The following is a 12,243-nucleotide window of genomic DNA, read 5'->3' on the forward strand; positions in this document are numbered from 1 at the left end:
CCACCCTGGTCGCGCTCCTCTCCTCTCTTCTTTTTTCCTTCTTCCCTATAGGGATCAGAAAACTAGTTTTTCTGCCGACTGTTACAAAATTTTATGCAAACAATAACTGATATTAAGAATAAATTAATTGAAGCGCGAGAAGCCTCTATTGCGAATAAACAAAGGATCGCTGAATTCTCTCCATTCGCGGCGGACATCTTGCAAGATGTAGAAAAAGCAGTAGGACAGACTTTCTGTTCTTACCTGAAGGGCAAATTGAAGGATTGGCCTTACGTGGCATGCCTAATTTATGTGATCTGGATATTCTTCTCTTGTATACTCTGAAACAGCGTTTCAGCGAATAAATATGATGAAGGAATTGGTCTAGTTAAATCGGCTACATCTTCTAGGAGCTTGAACGCTCGAAAGAATTGAAAGGCCCGCTGGATCCTTCTAACCGGCTACCTTTCCCCCTTCTCTTCTTTGCATAAGAGCCAGAAACCTGACTCTTTATATATATGTATGTATCTCTTCTCGCTGAGCACAGCAGTGCCAAAGCAGGGCAGCCTTTTTAGTACCGAGCATGTAATAATTTTCTCATCGTGTTGCTAAAAATAAAGCCACAGGTAGATTACTTATAGAAGATAGGAAATATATTTATCTCACTCATTCGCAGTAAAAGTATTGAACATATTGTATCAAAAAAATAAACTAAAAAAAAAAAGTACAAAACGCAATTTTACCGATAACAGAATGCAAAACAAAAGAAACAGAAAGAAAATAACAAGGTAGAAGAAAAAAAGAAAACCAAACGAAGCCTCCTCCATGGTATTGTGTCCCTTCCAACAAACTCATTCTAAAACACCAACAGCACACAACACATCTCCTTCTCTCGTGTTCTCTCGCGTCTCTCTTCATTTTATGTGCTTTTGAATCCTCTTTCTTTTGCATATAGTCATGATATATATCCCAAAACAGAGGAGCGAGAAGATAAAAAAAGAAAATGCGACCTGGTCTTGTTGAATCATCGTACTGTATTATCTGGAAGCTTTTTGAACTTTGCTCCTCCTTTGTTATAAAGTCAACCAACTAACCCACCAACATCCCATTCCCATCGCTATGATCCCCCCATCCCCTCTTCCAAGCAAATCCTTCCCCTTCTCTCTCTCCCCTCTTTACTCTCCAGAATTTTTTTTTTTTTTTGTTCTCATGAGCTCTGTTATATGCGTTGTCCTTCTAAGAAAAAGAAAACAAAACAAACAAACAACTAAACTCGCTCGACCGCGGCATATTAAAAAGTTGGAACAAAACACCGCAGAAGCAGAGCTAGAGAACACATAGACACAAAAAAAGCTGGAGGCCAATAGAAGAAAAAAAAACCATCAAGTAATACACCCCGCCCATCGCCAACAACCCAGAGCTTATCGGGAAAATGAAAAACGCAGAAACTTGTGCAATAATTTTTGGGGGATCAGAGGCGGGAAACGAAAAAAGAGTAAAAAAGAAAAAATAATGAGAGATAAAGGGAACTTGGGGAAGCAAAAGGTATCAAGTCGGCCGGTTTTCCTTTTTCCCGACTGCTGCCGAAAGAAGTGGGTTGAGATGCCTCCACGAAACATGGAAGTGCTGCTCATGCATCGGCCAAAAATAAATAAATAATGATAAAAAAAAGTAATGGTGTAAGTAGGGCACGTTTCGTCACTTCGTCCTGCGTACGCCAGTATTCGCAAGCCTGATATGCGTGTGGTCGGGTGTCCGAAATTGGCGGGTAATATAGTCGTTGAATGCGGATGGTTGAAGAAGTCTTGGGATAGACTTGAATCGGCATATGCGTGAAAAGCCCGTCTGTGTCATAGATTAGGCATTTTAGTAGGCCCAAACCTTGAGCTGTAGATGGAGTTAGCGGTCAATGTCAAATGCAAATTAATTCACGTCTTGTTGAAACATACCAGAGAGTCCCATGAACCTGTGCACAAGCTGATGCCGTCGTTGCTGACGCCCAAGCAGCTCACACGGTTCTCGTGGCCCACCAGTGAGCCAACCTTTTCGCCTCGTGTAATGTCCCAGACCTAATTGCAAAGAGTCAGCATCAGATGCATCAAAAATAATCTCGAGCGTAGCTTACCTTGCACTCAAAGTCGTCATAACCAGCGAAGAGCAGACGTCCAGAGACGGATGTGGCGACGGATGTGATACCGCAGAGAATGGACTCAGACTAGGTTGACACGTTAGCATCCCTGATCATACTTGCTCCTTATAACTCTCTCTTTAAGGTTAAAAAAGGCGGTAAACGTTACGTACTCCATAGAGGTTCAATTCACGATCGGCACGGATATCGAACAGTCGGCAGGTGGCGTCATCGGAACCGGTGACGAAAGAGTGGCCATCAGGGAAGAACTGAATGGCGTTGATGTCGGACTCGTGGCCGGCAAAAGTCTGGACCGCCTTTCCGGCACGGATATCCCAGAGCTTGGCGAACGCGTCGCAGGCACCGGAAATGAACGTGTTCTGGTTGGTGGGATTCAGGCTGATGCTCATGACATCGCCGAGATGGTCGGCAAACTCGGTGACCTTTTGGCCCGTCTCAATGTCCCATTTCATGCAGGTCATGTCACCTGACGAGGTGAGGATGCTGCGGTCGTTGATGAATCGACAGCAAGAAAGGTAACCGGCGTGACCGGATAGTTCCCTGGCCACTCGTGTAGGGCCATCGCGCTGCTGGTTCAAGTTGTAGATGGAGCAGATGTTGTCGAGACCACCGCAGGCGACAAAGTTGCCGCTGGGGGCGTAGGCGCAGGTCATGACCCATGATGATCGCAGGGGAATGGCGTGGACTTTGTTGGTGGTGTAGGCGTCCCAGATGATGAGCTTTCCGTCCTGAGAGGCGGAAACGAGGTGTCGTCGGTCGGTGGACCAGTGCATGGCGTAGATCTTGGCCAAGTGGCCCTTGAGCGTTCGCTTCGACCGCATCAGCTGGTTCTTGGGGATGGACTCGTGAGCCTGTTGAGCGACAGCCCGGACTAAAAAATCGAGAGCATTAGCAACTGCGGCAACCTTATTTGAATTTTACGCATAGTGAGACAAATCGCAGCCACTCGCCGCGGCGATTGCACGGCCAGCTCAAAACCCAGAGAAATAACGCAGAGGTAGACATACGTGTGGTATCGGCCAGCTCATCCTTCTTTCGCTTGATCCTGTCCTTGAGAGTCTCGGCCTCGCGACGCGCTTGCTGGATGCGCGCCTGCATCGCCTCGGGCGACACATCGTTGGGCTGCGAATTCATGGCGGCGGGTTCGAACGTGAGCAGAGCAGGCGAAAGGGCAGTCGGGCAGCAGGCGAAGGCGATTCTCTCTGCGGATTGTTGGCGGATTCGCTCGTCGGGGGGGAATTGAATTGACGAACTTGGGATTGTGGAGAGCGGAGGGAGAGGAGAAGAAAGAATGCGCTGGCTTTGGGGGGGAACGAGAACTGAACTGAGCTACAGCAACGTTAGCTCCTATCCCAGGGGGGTTGGGCTAGCTTGGCTGGGGCCCGGCTGTCTGGGGGCGGATTTTGGGAAATTGACGGTGGGCTGGAAGGCCCTGAGCAGAGGTAGGGGAACAACGCTGAAGGCTCGCTAACGAGGCAAACGCGCGGTGGCCTCTGAGGTGCTGGAATCGGCTGCTTCTAGGGCCGGGTCGAGCTGGCGCTACGTCTGCGCTACGTCTGCGCTACAGATGGTGCGTGCAACTCGAGGTTCGACTGGCATTTAGCCAAAAACACCTACAGTAATGAGCTAGTCTGCAGCCATGTTGGCTCGACAAGAGTCTCTACGCATGTACGCACTCTACTGGCCTGCGAATCCGCTGCGGTCCCCTTTTCCCATTCTGCTGATGCTGCATATCGCACCGGATGGACGCTACGGAGCACTGCTGCTACAGTGCAGCTGCGCTACGGCTAACGGCTGCGCTGCGCTTATGCTGCAACGGGAAAAGGACGTGCGGAACAAGTGCATTCTGCCACCACTGGCGCGAGTACCGGTACCTGCGTCCGGCTCGCTCGCGGGTCCAGGTACGCCGAGCCCAGCCTGTAACAGGCGCAACGCTGAGATGCGCTCTCACTCTGCATCATTCGTGTTTTACTGCCTCTGTTCCGCGTTTCTTTGTACGAGCTCAGCCCTCGCTCTCAGCCTCTTAGCATTTCTAATCGCCTCACGGCCCGCGGTTCTGGTATCCGGGATTTCGGGCACAAGGTTCTGTGCTCAAGTATACAAGTTGTAGAATCCAGGTATTCAGAGTACATACGTGCCGCGGGCGATCTCACTTACTGTGTTTGCATATATAAGCTCGGCGATGAAGTACCGAGCTTGTATGGGTAAGCTGTTGGATTGGCTAGTGCATCTATGCTTTGATATTGCTATTCAATGCTCATTCTCTATCACGAATCCTGATGATCCTGCTAGAGCTTTACACAACCGAGCCGGCTGCAGGATGCCAGCCACATGAGAGTCAACGCACATGAGAGCGAGATACAGTGACAGTACTCTCTGTATATGCAAGACTACAAAGGACCCCCAATATGGTTATTACATCAGGGGCAAGGAGAGGAGGCCGGTGGAGCTCGCTCTTCGCCAAAGAACATTTTCTTCTTCTCTTTTCGTTTCTGCATAGCGACCAGGGTGCGCTTTGAATTACCTCCTCGAGCATGTACTGGGTACCTGCTGGAGAGTATCCGGTACGAGCAGGGAATAATTCGCTAGTTCCGTGCACGAAAGACCTCTGGGGCCAGATTCAAATCTTGCCGTCCATTCTGGGATGTTGCTTTTGCGCGGCCCTCGCACCTTTTCTGCGGCGTTCCTTTTTCTCTCACCTGCTGCCGCACGATCTGCATCCAGTCAGCCAACCGATGCTACCGCAAAATTCAATCAATCGGCCAACAGCCCGGCCAATTCTCACATCTGTTGCGTGAATGCAAATCGCCCGGTTCCTGGCCAGAGGGCCCTCTTCAACTCCACTGACGCCCGTTGACGCCACTGGCCGGTAGCCCTGCAGCTTTAACCCCTGATGAGATTAGTTGCTGGCGGAAGATGGGCTCCGTCGAGTGCTTTTGATACGGGTGCGAGTAATATTACTAGCAGCTCATACTGATTGGCCTCTGGCCTGCCTTTCTCCTGGGTGGGATGCAGATGCTGCCAGTGGTGGTCTGTCTAATATACCTAGTAAGTGTATGTAGCACCAGCTACGCGTGCGTGCATCGACGGGCAAGCCTTTGAATCCTCCCTCTCTGCCGGCGTCTCTCCTGCGAGGCGCACAAGGCAGAACCCCCCAAGCTGTCTCGACTCACGATGCCTCACTCCATCCTTCGACAGAGCAAAGCAAATGCTGCCGCTGTGCTGCGTCGTTCCGGCTTGGCTGCCTGAGCGAGAAATAAGAAACGGCCAGAATTAAGCCGCGGGCCCAGGAACGGCCAAGCCAAGGACGCAATTTACGATGCCTGCACGTCGACCCGCTTCTTCCTCCGAGCCCACCTTCTAAGAGCAGGTTTGGCCCCGGCCCATTACCAAGACGGTTTGCTCTGCACTCGATCCCGGCCTTGGTCAATCATTCGACTTGGATGGACCCGCCTTAGCTCTTGCTGCGAGTAATTTGCACTGCTCTTCAAGCTGTAGCTAGTCTCGTGTTGACGACGAGAGGTGCACTGATACGTGCCTAGTACGATGAGATGGATTCCGCCAGGCTGTAGACTGCTCGATGCCGCGCTCGCGCCATAATAGAGAGAAGAGCAAAAGATCTCATGTTTCTAAATTAGCTCTTTCTCGAACGTCCAGAGCACCGGATATTACCAGGGCAGAAGATGGAGCACGCAATGTGAGCGAGGCATCCATGGCCTGCTATCTCCCCCCGAATGCCGTGCGGACACTGCCCTGCCCGTGCAACGACCACACTGTGCTCCAGTAGCAGCGGGAGGCAGCTTGTCGGGAGCTTGCGTTTGTGACTTGTGAACGAGGGCGCGTTGGCGGTTGCTTGCTGCGTAGCTGCGTACGTGCTTTTACAAAGAGCTCTGAGCTATTCATAGGACCCAGAGGCCGTGCTAATTTATACGTGTACGCGGATAACCCACTCCTATTCCGTCACCAAACAATATACATACGCAGGCTACCCAACTAACTGTCCTACTACGAGACTAAAGAGAGCTTGCCGAGACATGATTTACACATCAAATATGCTCCCGCGATCCATCCGTTATTATGGACGACACTGTTGCTACTACTTACTTATGCTTCTCACCGTAGACTCTTTTGAATCTAACAGCTTACTTACCCATATGTCTGACTTACATTTCTATTTCTACTTGTAGCTGCCCTCGCACGAAGTTGGCATGGTCCCCTTCCAGTGTACGCCTCTCGGCACATTGTCTCACTCTTCGTAATTATCCCTCTATCCCAATGGAGCAGTTCGCAGCAGATGATCTCGATGTTCTAGCCAAATAACCCTGCATGGCTAGTCGTATAAGACGGGAACTTGTTATAAGCGCCATTTGCCAATTGCTTGTACGGGATAAATTTTAATTGCCAGCCGCGGGTTGGGGGCCAATCTAATATCGACCTACCTATGTACTGTATGTATATATGTAGGCCCTTGGAAAGGTTGTGTGCCGTCTTGCATGACGTGTTGCTTAGTTATCTGGGAAATAGCCGTGACAGCAGTGCTGCTAAACGTTTGTCCAGGCGCCTTCTCATGATCAGTTACAAAGCCCCATACTTGATACCACCATAACTCTCACATTGGGAAAAGTAGAGGTGAATAAAGCAACAAAGCGTTACATTGTGGTAAAAGTAGTACCGCTGCCTACTTACTAATGTATGCTCGCCGGGGATGGCTCCCGAGTCGGTAGCATCCTGTACCTGCGTGAGGCTTTTTTAGGGGGCTATCCACACAGGTGAGATGGCCGAGTAAAACGACGAGATGAAAAATGATAGCGGCTTTCTACTTTACACACACATCCATCTTGGAATATACTAGCCCTTTTTCATCTTCCATTAATATGCTGCGAATGGTGTGGGTGCTGCAAAGGAGAAATGAATGCATCTCATATATGATATCACGATCCCCTTGAGATTCAGCTGCGATTTGACGTACTATGTCCCTTACAGTAGCAAAGCCATTCGTCCGAACAGTTACTAACTAGCTTCTACATTAAGCTAGATCAACGCTCAAGTGACATATTAATCAAAACGTCATATATATTATAGTACTGCCCAATTGCCAGTCCGAGAGGGATTTTCACTGATTGCATCTCTCTTTACATCTTCCGCTCCTCCTCTTTTGGATATATCTTTAATTCAATACTATTGCTTTTTTCCATGTCTCATTAATTGGCCTCTGCCCACTTCTTGAACCATTCCAGAGCTTCAGGGTTAGCTACACTGGCGTTCGTCTTGACAGCCATGCCTGAGAGGATCTGCTTCACAGCAACTTCGATTCTATAATGGATTTCACGAATTAGCATTTCTGTTCTTCGTTTTTTTCAAGGGAGAGAAGAGATGACTACTAACTTTTTACCATTACCCGTCTTGGGGACACCGCCACCACATTCCTCCACCACGCCCGGGACGTGACGCGGGCTGAGCTCGCTCTTAATCTTCTGCTTGATTCTGTTCTTCAGATCATCGTCGAACTTGTGATCCGGCGTTGTGACCACAAAGAGGCACACCGTCTCGTCAGTGTCCGTGGCTCGTCGTCGTCCCACACAGACGGCATCTTCCACCTCGGCCGCAAAGAATCGAATCAGAATGTTGTAGATCTCGGCCGAGCCGAATCTCACGCCAGCAGGCTTCAAGACGCCGTCGGACCGGCCCAGCATAAGGAGGCCGCCCGTCTTGGCATCGGGAATCTTGACAAAGTCACCGTGGTGCCATACTGCGCCCTTGACTCCGCAAACATCCTCGAAGCGCTCAAAGTAGGCGGCTTTGTACTTGTCGTTGCCGTTGGCGCCAAAGAATGTCAGGGGCTGGCAAGGGAAAGGATTGACGCAAACCAGATCGCCAGGCTCTCCTGAGGGTACCTCTTCTCCAGTGACGGAATCAACAACTCTGATGGCCATACCGAGGCCGGCGCACTGGATTTCGCCAACGCGCACGGGAAGCAGAGGGCAAGAGGCGCCGAATAGGGAGATGATATCGGTGCCGCCAGTGATGGAGCCAAGATTAATGTTCTTGGGGAACGCTTCGTAGACGAATGAAAAGGTGGATGGAGGCAGTGGTGATGCAGTGGAGTAGATGGCTTCAAGATGAGACAAATCAATGCTAGGATCGCGAACAGGATAGACGCCGTTGGCCTCTAAGGCCGTGAGATAGGCCGCTGAGGTACCAAAGTGAGTGACCTTGAGGTCTGATAGCACGCGGGGGATAGACATGTACGAGTTGGGTCGGAAGGGCGATCCCGAGTACAGGATCAGCTTGGCTCCAGCAGCAAGCGCTCCGATGCTCCAATGCCACATCATCCAGGAAGTAGTTGTATAGTAGAGCATGCTCGACGCAGGGGTCAATGAGCAGTGCAGCACGTGCTCCTTCTTGTGCTGGATGAGCGTTCCCAGGGCTGTGTGGACAATGGCCTTGGGAAGACCAGTGGTTCCACTGGAGTAGAGGATGTAGAGTGGATGTGATGGCGGCAGCTGCTCAAACTTGAGATTCTCTGAAGATGCGCTGTTGAGGAACGCCTGGTATTCAACAGCCTTGACACCGTGAGCCTCAATGTCCTCGATGCCAAGCTCGCCCTTGATGTTGTTAATGACGACGACCTGTTGCAAGCCCATCTTGCTGAGCTCCGCGACAATGTCCTTTGTCTTGGATGTGCTCGACCACTCCTTGCCATTGTAAACGGTACCGTTGTCGGCAAACAGGACACGAGGTCCAATCTGGCTCAGTCGATCCAACACGGCAGAGACGCCGCTATCAGGGCTGATGCCCGTCCATATCGCGCCTATGGAGGCGGCAGCCAGCATTGCAACTACGGCCTCTACATGGTTAGATACGTAACCAGCGACGATATCGTTAGACTTTAGTCCTGCAGCACGCAAGGCATTGGCGCATTGGCGGACAGCCTCGCGCAGATCACCCCAGGTAGTTGAACGCAAATCGCCTGGGAGCTCGGTGGTGGTGATGACAGCGGTGGAGTTGGGGTCGAGAGGCTCCGAGGTGGGAGGAAATAGGAGGTTTTCGGCAAAGTTGAGGAGAGAGTCGGAGAAGAAGTCGGGGCGAGGGAACATGGGCGCATTCGGTGGTAAAACCTGTTCCAAGAAGAAGCGCCAGTTAGTACATACATCCCATCATGGCTGGTAGTGGTCGAGATTATTGACGGTGTAACAAACCGAAGAATATGGCTTGGAGCTGACAATGCCGACAAACTGCCACACTTCGTCCCAGAACTGGGCGACATTGTCGACAGACCACTTGTACAGGTCCGGGTATCCATTGAGATGCAGATTGTGCTTCTGGTTCACAGCCTGGAGAAACTTCCACATGGGCGTGGAGGCAGGATCTGGATGTCTCCAGAGCTCCTTGGCCGGCGCGACGCCTAGGATGGTGTCGTTGCGATCGATAGACTCCCCCATGGTGTATATGCCGTGAATAGCCCGCGAAATCAAGAATGAAGATGAAGAAGAGAAAATCAGTGCGAAAGAAGCAGAAAGAGAGTCGATTGCTGTCCTTTTCTTTATCCTTTCCTCTCCCACAACGGAAATTCAATATTATGAAATAGTCTTTTCAGGGACCAAAATCGGTTGGGGTCATCGCGGATGGCACTTGGCCCAATGCCGAATCGGCTTCGATTGCGCACCTCCATCTTAGCCGTTACAACCCGCGGACAGCCCTCGGGTCTAAATCTGGCATGGACGAGATGGCGAGAAAGAGAGGCTGCGGCTGTTGAGTAGAGGAGGGCTGTGGCTGGAGACTGTGGCTGGGGACCGAGGCAGGATGTGGTGACTAACCGAGAACGAGGGCAACGACCATGTGGCTGGTGCAGCGAGGAAGAAAGTTATATGTGGCTGGTGCTTAATTGACTTTTTGACGAGCGAAGCGAAGCCATAAGGCATGTGATGGCTTTAAGATGGCCTGACATAGTACCATATGCGTGTAAGCTTTGATCTAGCGGAATGGAGAAGTGCCGAGGACAGAAGCGAGTGGCTAATGTCAAATCTTTTCTTTTTTTGTCATTTTTGGGGCCGGCCTAGGAGCAGTTCGCATAAAGAGACTTTTGCGTTTACGAATCCAAAGTATCTGGACTACTAATACTTTGCACTACTGTATCTAGTAGCTTGGCAATTACTATTACTGCTCGGGTGAGATGATGATTCATCATTGAAGCACTACATTGAAGCACTACATGGCGAATAGCTCGCAACAAAAACAACTCTCCACACCATCGCTGGCTGCAGGGTAACCGATGCGGGTACGCGTACAAGAGCATCGAGTGCGGAGGAGCAATTCCGTGTATTCCGCATGGTTGCACTCTGCTGTGCTGGCACGAGATAACAGTGAGACACTTGCCCCCACTGTTGGAGTGGGATAGACACTTCGTTTACACAAGGCCCTTGCGTCTTATTTAAAATGAAGAAAGGATCGTCGATGTCAGTGCCAACCCAAAAAAGTTTAAAATGAAGAAGCGAAAGAGAATAAAGAGAAAAAAAAGAGGCCCGGCTTCATATCTCGGTCTTATTATGGTATAATAGCAAGAGAAATGGATAGCAGCAGCTTGGAGACATATACAGCATGCAACGTACTGAATGGTGACACCCAATAATATACGCCCGGCTTCCTCGGAGAGTTTCAGCTACAACAAGCCCGCTCAGTTGGCAATACTAGTTTGTAGTGGCTTCCAACAGCTCGCAGCTTGCAGAGCTCTCAGCCCTCTTCCTTTGCCACTACCAGCGCCGCCCCCTTTCCGAGCGATAGAGACGGCTGCGAAATGTCATCACGCGGCTACCCCCTTGCAGATCTCGACGTCGTGCGACGAGCTGCCAGAGCTCTGCAGTACTGTACTTGTAGGAGTTGTACTACTATTGCCATCGCTAGGGCTAGGTCACTGCCTGCCCATGCCGAAATACAGAGTTGCATCATTACCGGCATAGCCATGTCGTGTGTTATTGACATAATTGACTCGCAGCATGAGCACGAGCAGACGCGCGGCGAACAATGATGGTGTTTTGCTTGCCGCGATACCGATTAATGGCAACTCCCGGTTCACAAGATGCAATTGCAGCACTTTGTCGAGCCGTATTTCGCTCGAATGACCTCATCACAATGCACGAAGCAATGCCGGAGAAGGCTCGCGATTCGATTGTCTCGTCAGCCCCGGAGGATCCGATGCCATAACCGAAAACCTGCTAACCGATTACCTGCTGGTCCATGTCTGCCGAGAACATGAGCTGCTCGAGCCTGCTAGTACTCGCTGGTAGAGCCATGGTAGAGCCACTGCTGCGCCGGTACTTGCAGTGGTACTTGCAGCGGGCGTCGCCGCATTGCACCCGGCCCATCAGGCGCCCAGAAAGCGACCTGAAGGGCCTGTAGACAGCGGGACAGGCCCAAATTAACAGCCCCATGGCCCAGGCTAGGCGCCCACTTTTGCTGGACAGAGGCCCCTGTCTGGCCGCTCCTGAATTCCGACTTGGCTGATTTTGACCGACCCGACGACGCTACGCTCTTGGCCGCAGCGCGCCGCAGTTCCGTAGCCCCAGTGTTTTGGCAGCAGAGAGAAAAAGAAAAACAGAAGCGAGAAAAAAAGGTGTTGATGGAGACCGCTGAAAATACTCGGACAGTGCCACAGCCCCGACAGCGTAGCGTCTGCTTGCTGTTTTTGAGCCCTCCCTCTGCTGGCCGTGGCCCTGTACCGCCCACCCGCCGTCCCATTGGCCCTCTGCCAGAGACCCCCTTTCGCCAATTCATCTTACCTTATCGTCCAGCCCAGCCGAAACATCCCCCAGAGCCAAAACCTGCCTTCTTCAACCTGCTTTGCTCGTCTCGGCTGCCATCGTGGACCTTTTTATCTCGTTGTCTCCCCCCTCGCGTGGTGTCCTTGTGCTCTTAGAGTCGGATCTCCACTGGCGGATTGGCTTGCCACGACATTGCTGCGTCGACTCCTAGGGCTGTGCTGGACCCCAAGCGTCGATCAATTCGAGCCGAGTCGAGTTAAACAAGAGTTCATCGCTATCAAAGGCGAGAGACTCAGCAGCATCATCGCCGGCGTCACTTTCAGACTGGTAAGTCCTAATTGCGTTGAGTGCTGCGCG

At 51.1% G+C, this 12,243-nt stretch overlaps 2 protein-coding genes across 2 annotated transcripts; both read right to left on the reverse strand.

Moving 5' to 3' along the window:
* Nucleotides 1-1,729: 1,729 nt before the first annotated feature.
* On the reverse strand, nt 1,730-3,406 carry GGI43DRAFT_130657 (G protein subunit beta). The gene is made up of 5 exons (XM_083199160.1): nt 3,136-3,406; nt 2,281-2,999; nt 2,105-2,194; nt 1,929-2,048; nt 1,730-1,866 (listed from the first exon to the last, which is right to left on the reverse strand). Exons 1-5 carry the CDS (start codon nt 3,260-3,262, stop codon nt 1,846-1,848), a joined length of 1,077 nt encoding a protein of 358 aa, XP_083057784.1. The 5' UTR covers nt 3,263-3,406; the 3' UTR covers nt 1,730-1,845.
* A 3,656-nt stretch (nt 3,407-7,062) lies between these two features.
* Nucleotides 7,063-10,293, reverse strand: GGI43DRAFT_412049 (uncharacterized protein). Its single transcript, XM_083206796.1, has 3 exons — nt 9,328-10,293; nt 7,514-9,246; nt 7,063-7,441 (listed from the first exon to the last, which is right to left on the reverse strand). The coding sequence occupies exons 1-3, from the start codon at nt 9,568-9,570 to the stop codon at nt 7,330-7,332; spliced, it is 2,088 nt and encodes a 695-aa protein (XP_083057785.1). The 5' UTR covers nt 9,571-10,293; the 3' UTR covers nt 7,063-7,329.
* Between the last annotated feature and the right edge of the window lie 1,950 nt (nt 10,294-12,243).

Source organism: Trichoderma evansii, assembly GCF_050947405.1.
Source record: "Trichoderma evansii strain SZMC 28006 chromosome Unknown GGI43scaffold_19, whole genome shotgun sequence".
NCBI lineage: Eukaryota > Fungi > Ascomycota > Sordariomycetes > Hypocreales > Hypocreaceae > Trichoderma > Trichoderma evansii.

Excerpts from the sequence above, each read along its gene's own strand:
- GGI43DRAFT_130657 (XM_083199160.1), bottom strand. The coding sequence starts at position 3,262 with ATGAATTCGCAGCCCAACGATGTGTCGCCCGAGGCGATGCAGGCGCGC. Across the intron at positions 3,000-3,135 it reads TGAGCTGGCCGATACCACAC|TCCGGGCTGTCGCTCAACAG; the intron begins GTATGTCTACCT and ends TCGATTTTTTAG. Across the intron at positions 2,049-2,104 it reads ATGACGACTTTGAGTGCAAG|GTCTGGGACATTACACGAGG; the intron begins GTAAGCTACGCT and ends CTTTGCAATTAG.
- GGI43DRAFT_412049 (XM_083206796.1), bottom strand. The coding sequence starts at position 9,570 with ATGGGGGAGTCTATCGATCGCAACGACACCATCCTAGGCGTCGCGCCG. Across the intron at positions 9,247-9,327 it reads GCTCCAAGCCATATTCTTCG|GTTTTACCACCGAATGCGCC; the intron begins GTTTGTTACACC and ends TTCTTGGAACAG. Across the intron at positions 7,442-7,513 it reads AAGACGGGTAATGGTAAAAA|AATCGAAGTTGCTGTGAAGC; the intron begins GTTAGTAGTCAT and ends AATCCATTATAG.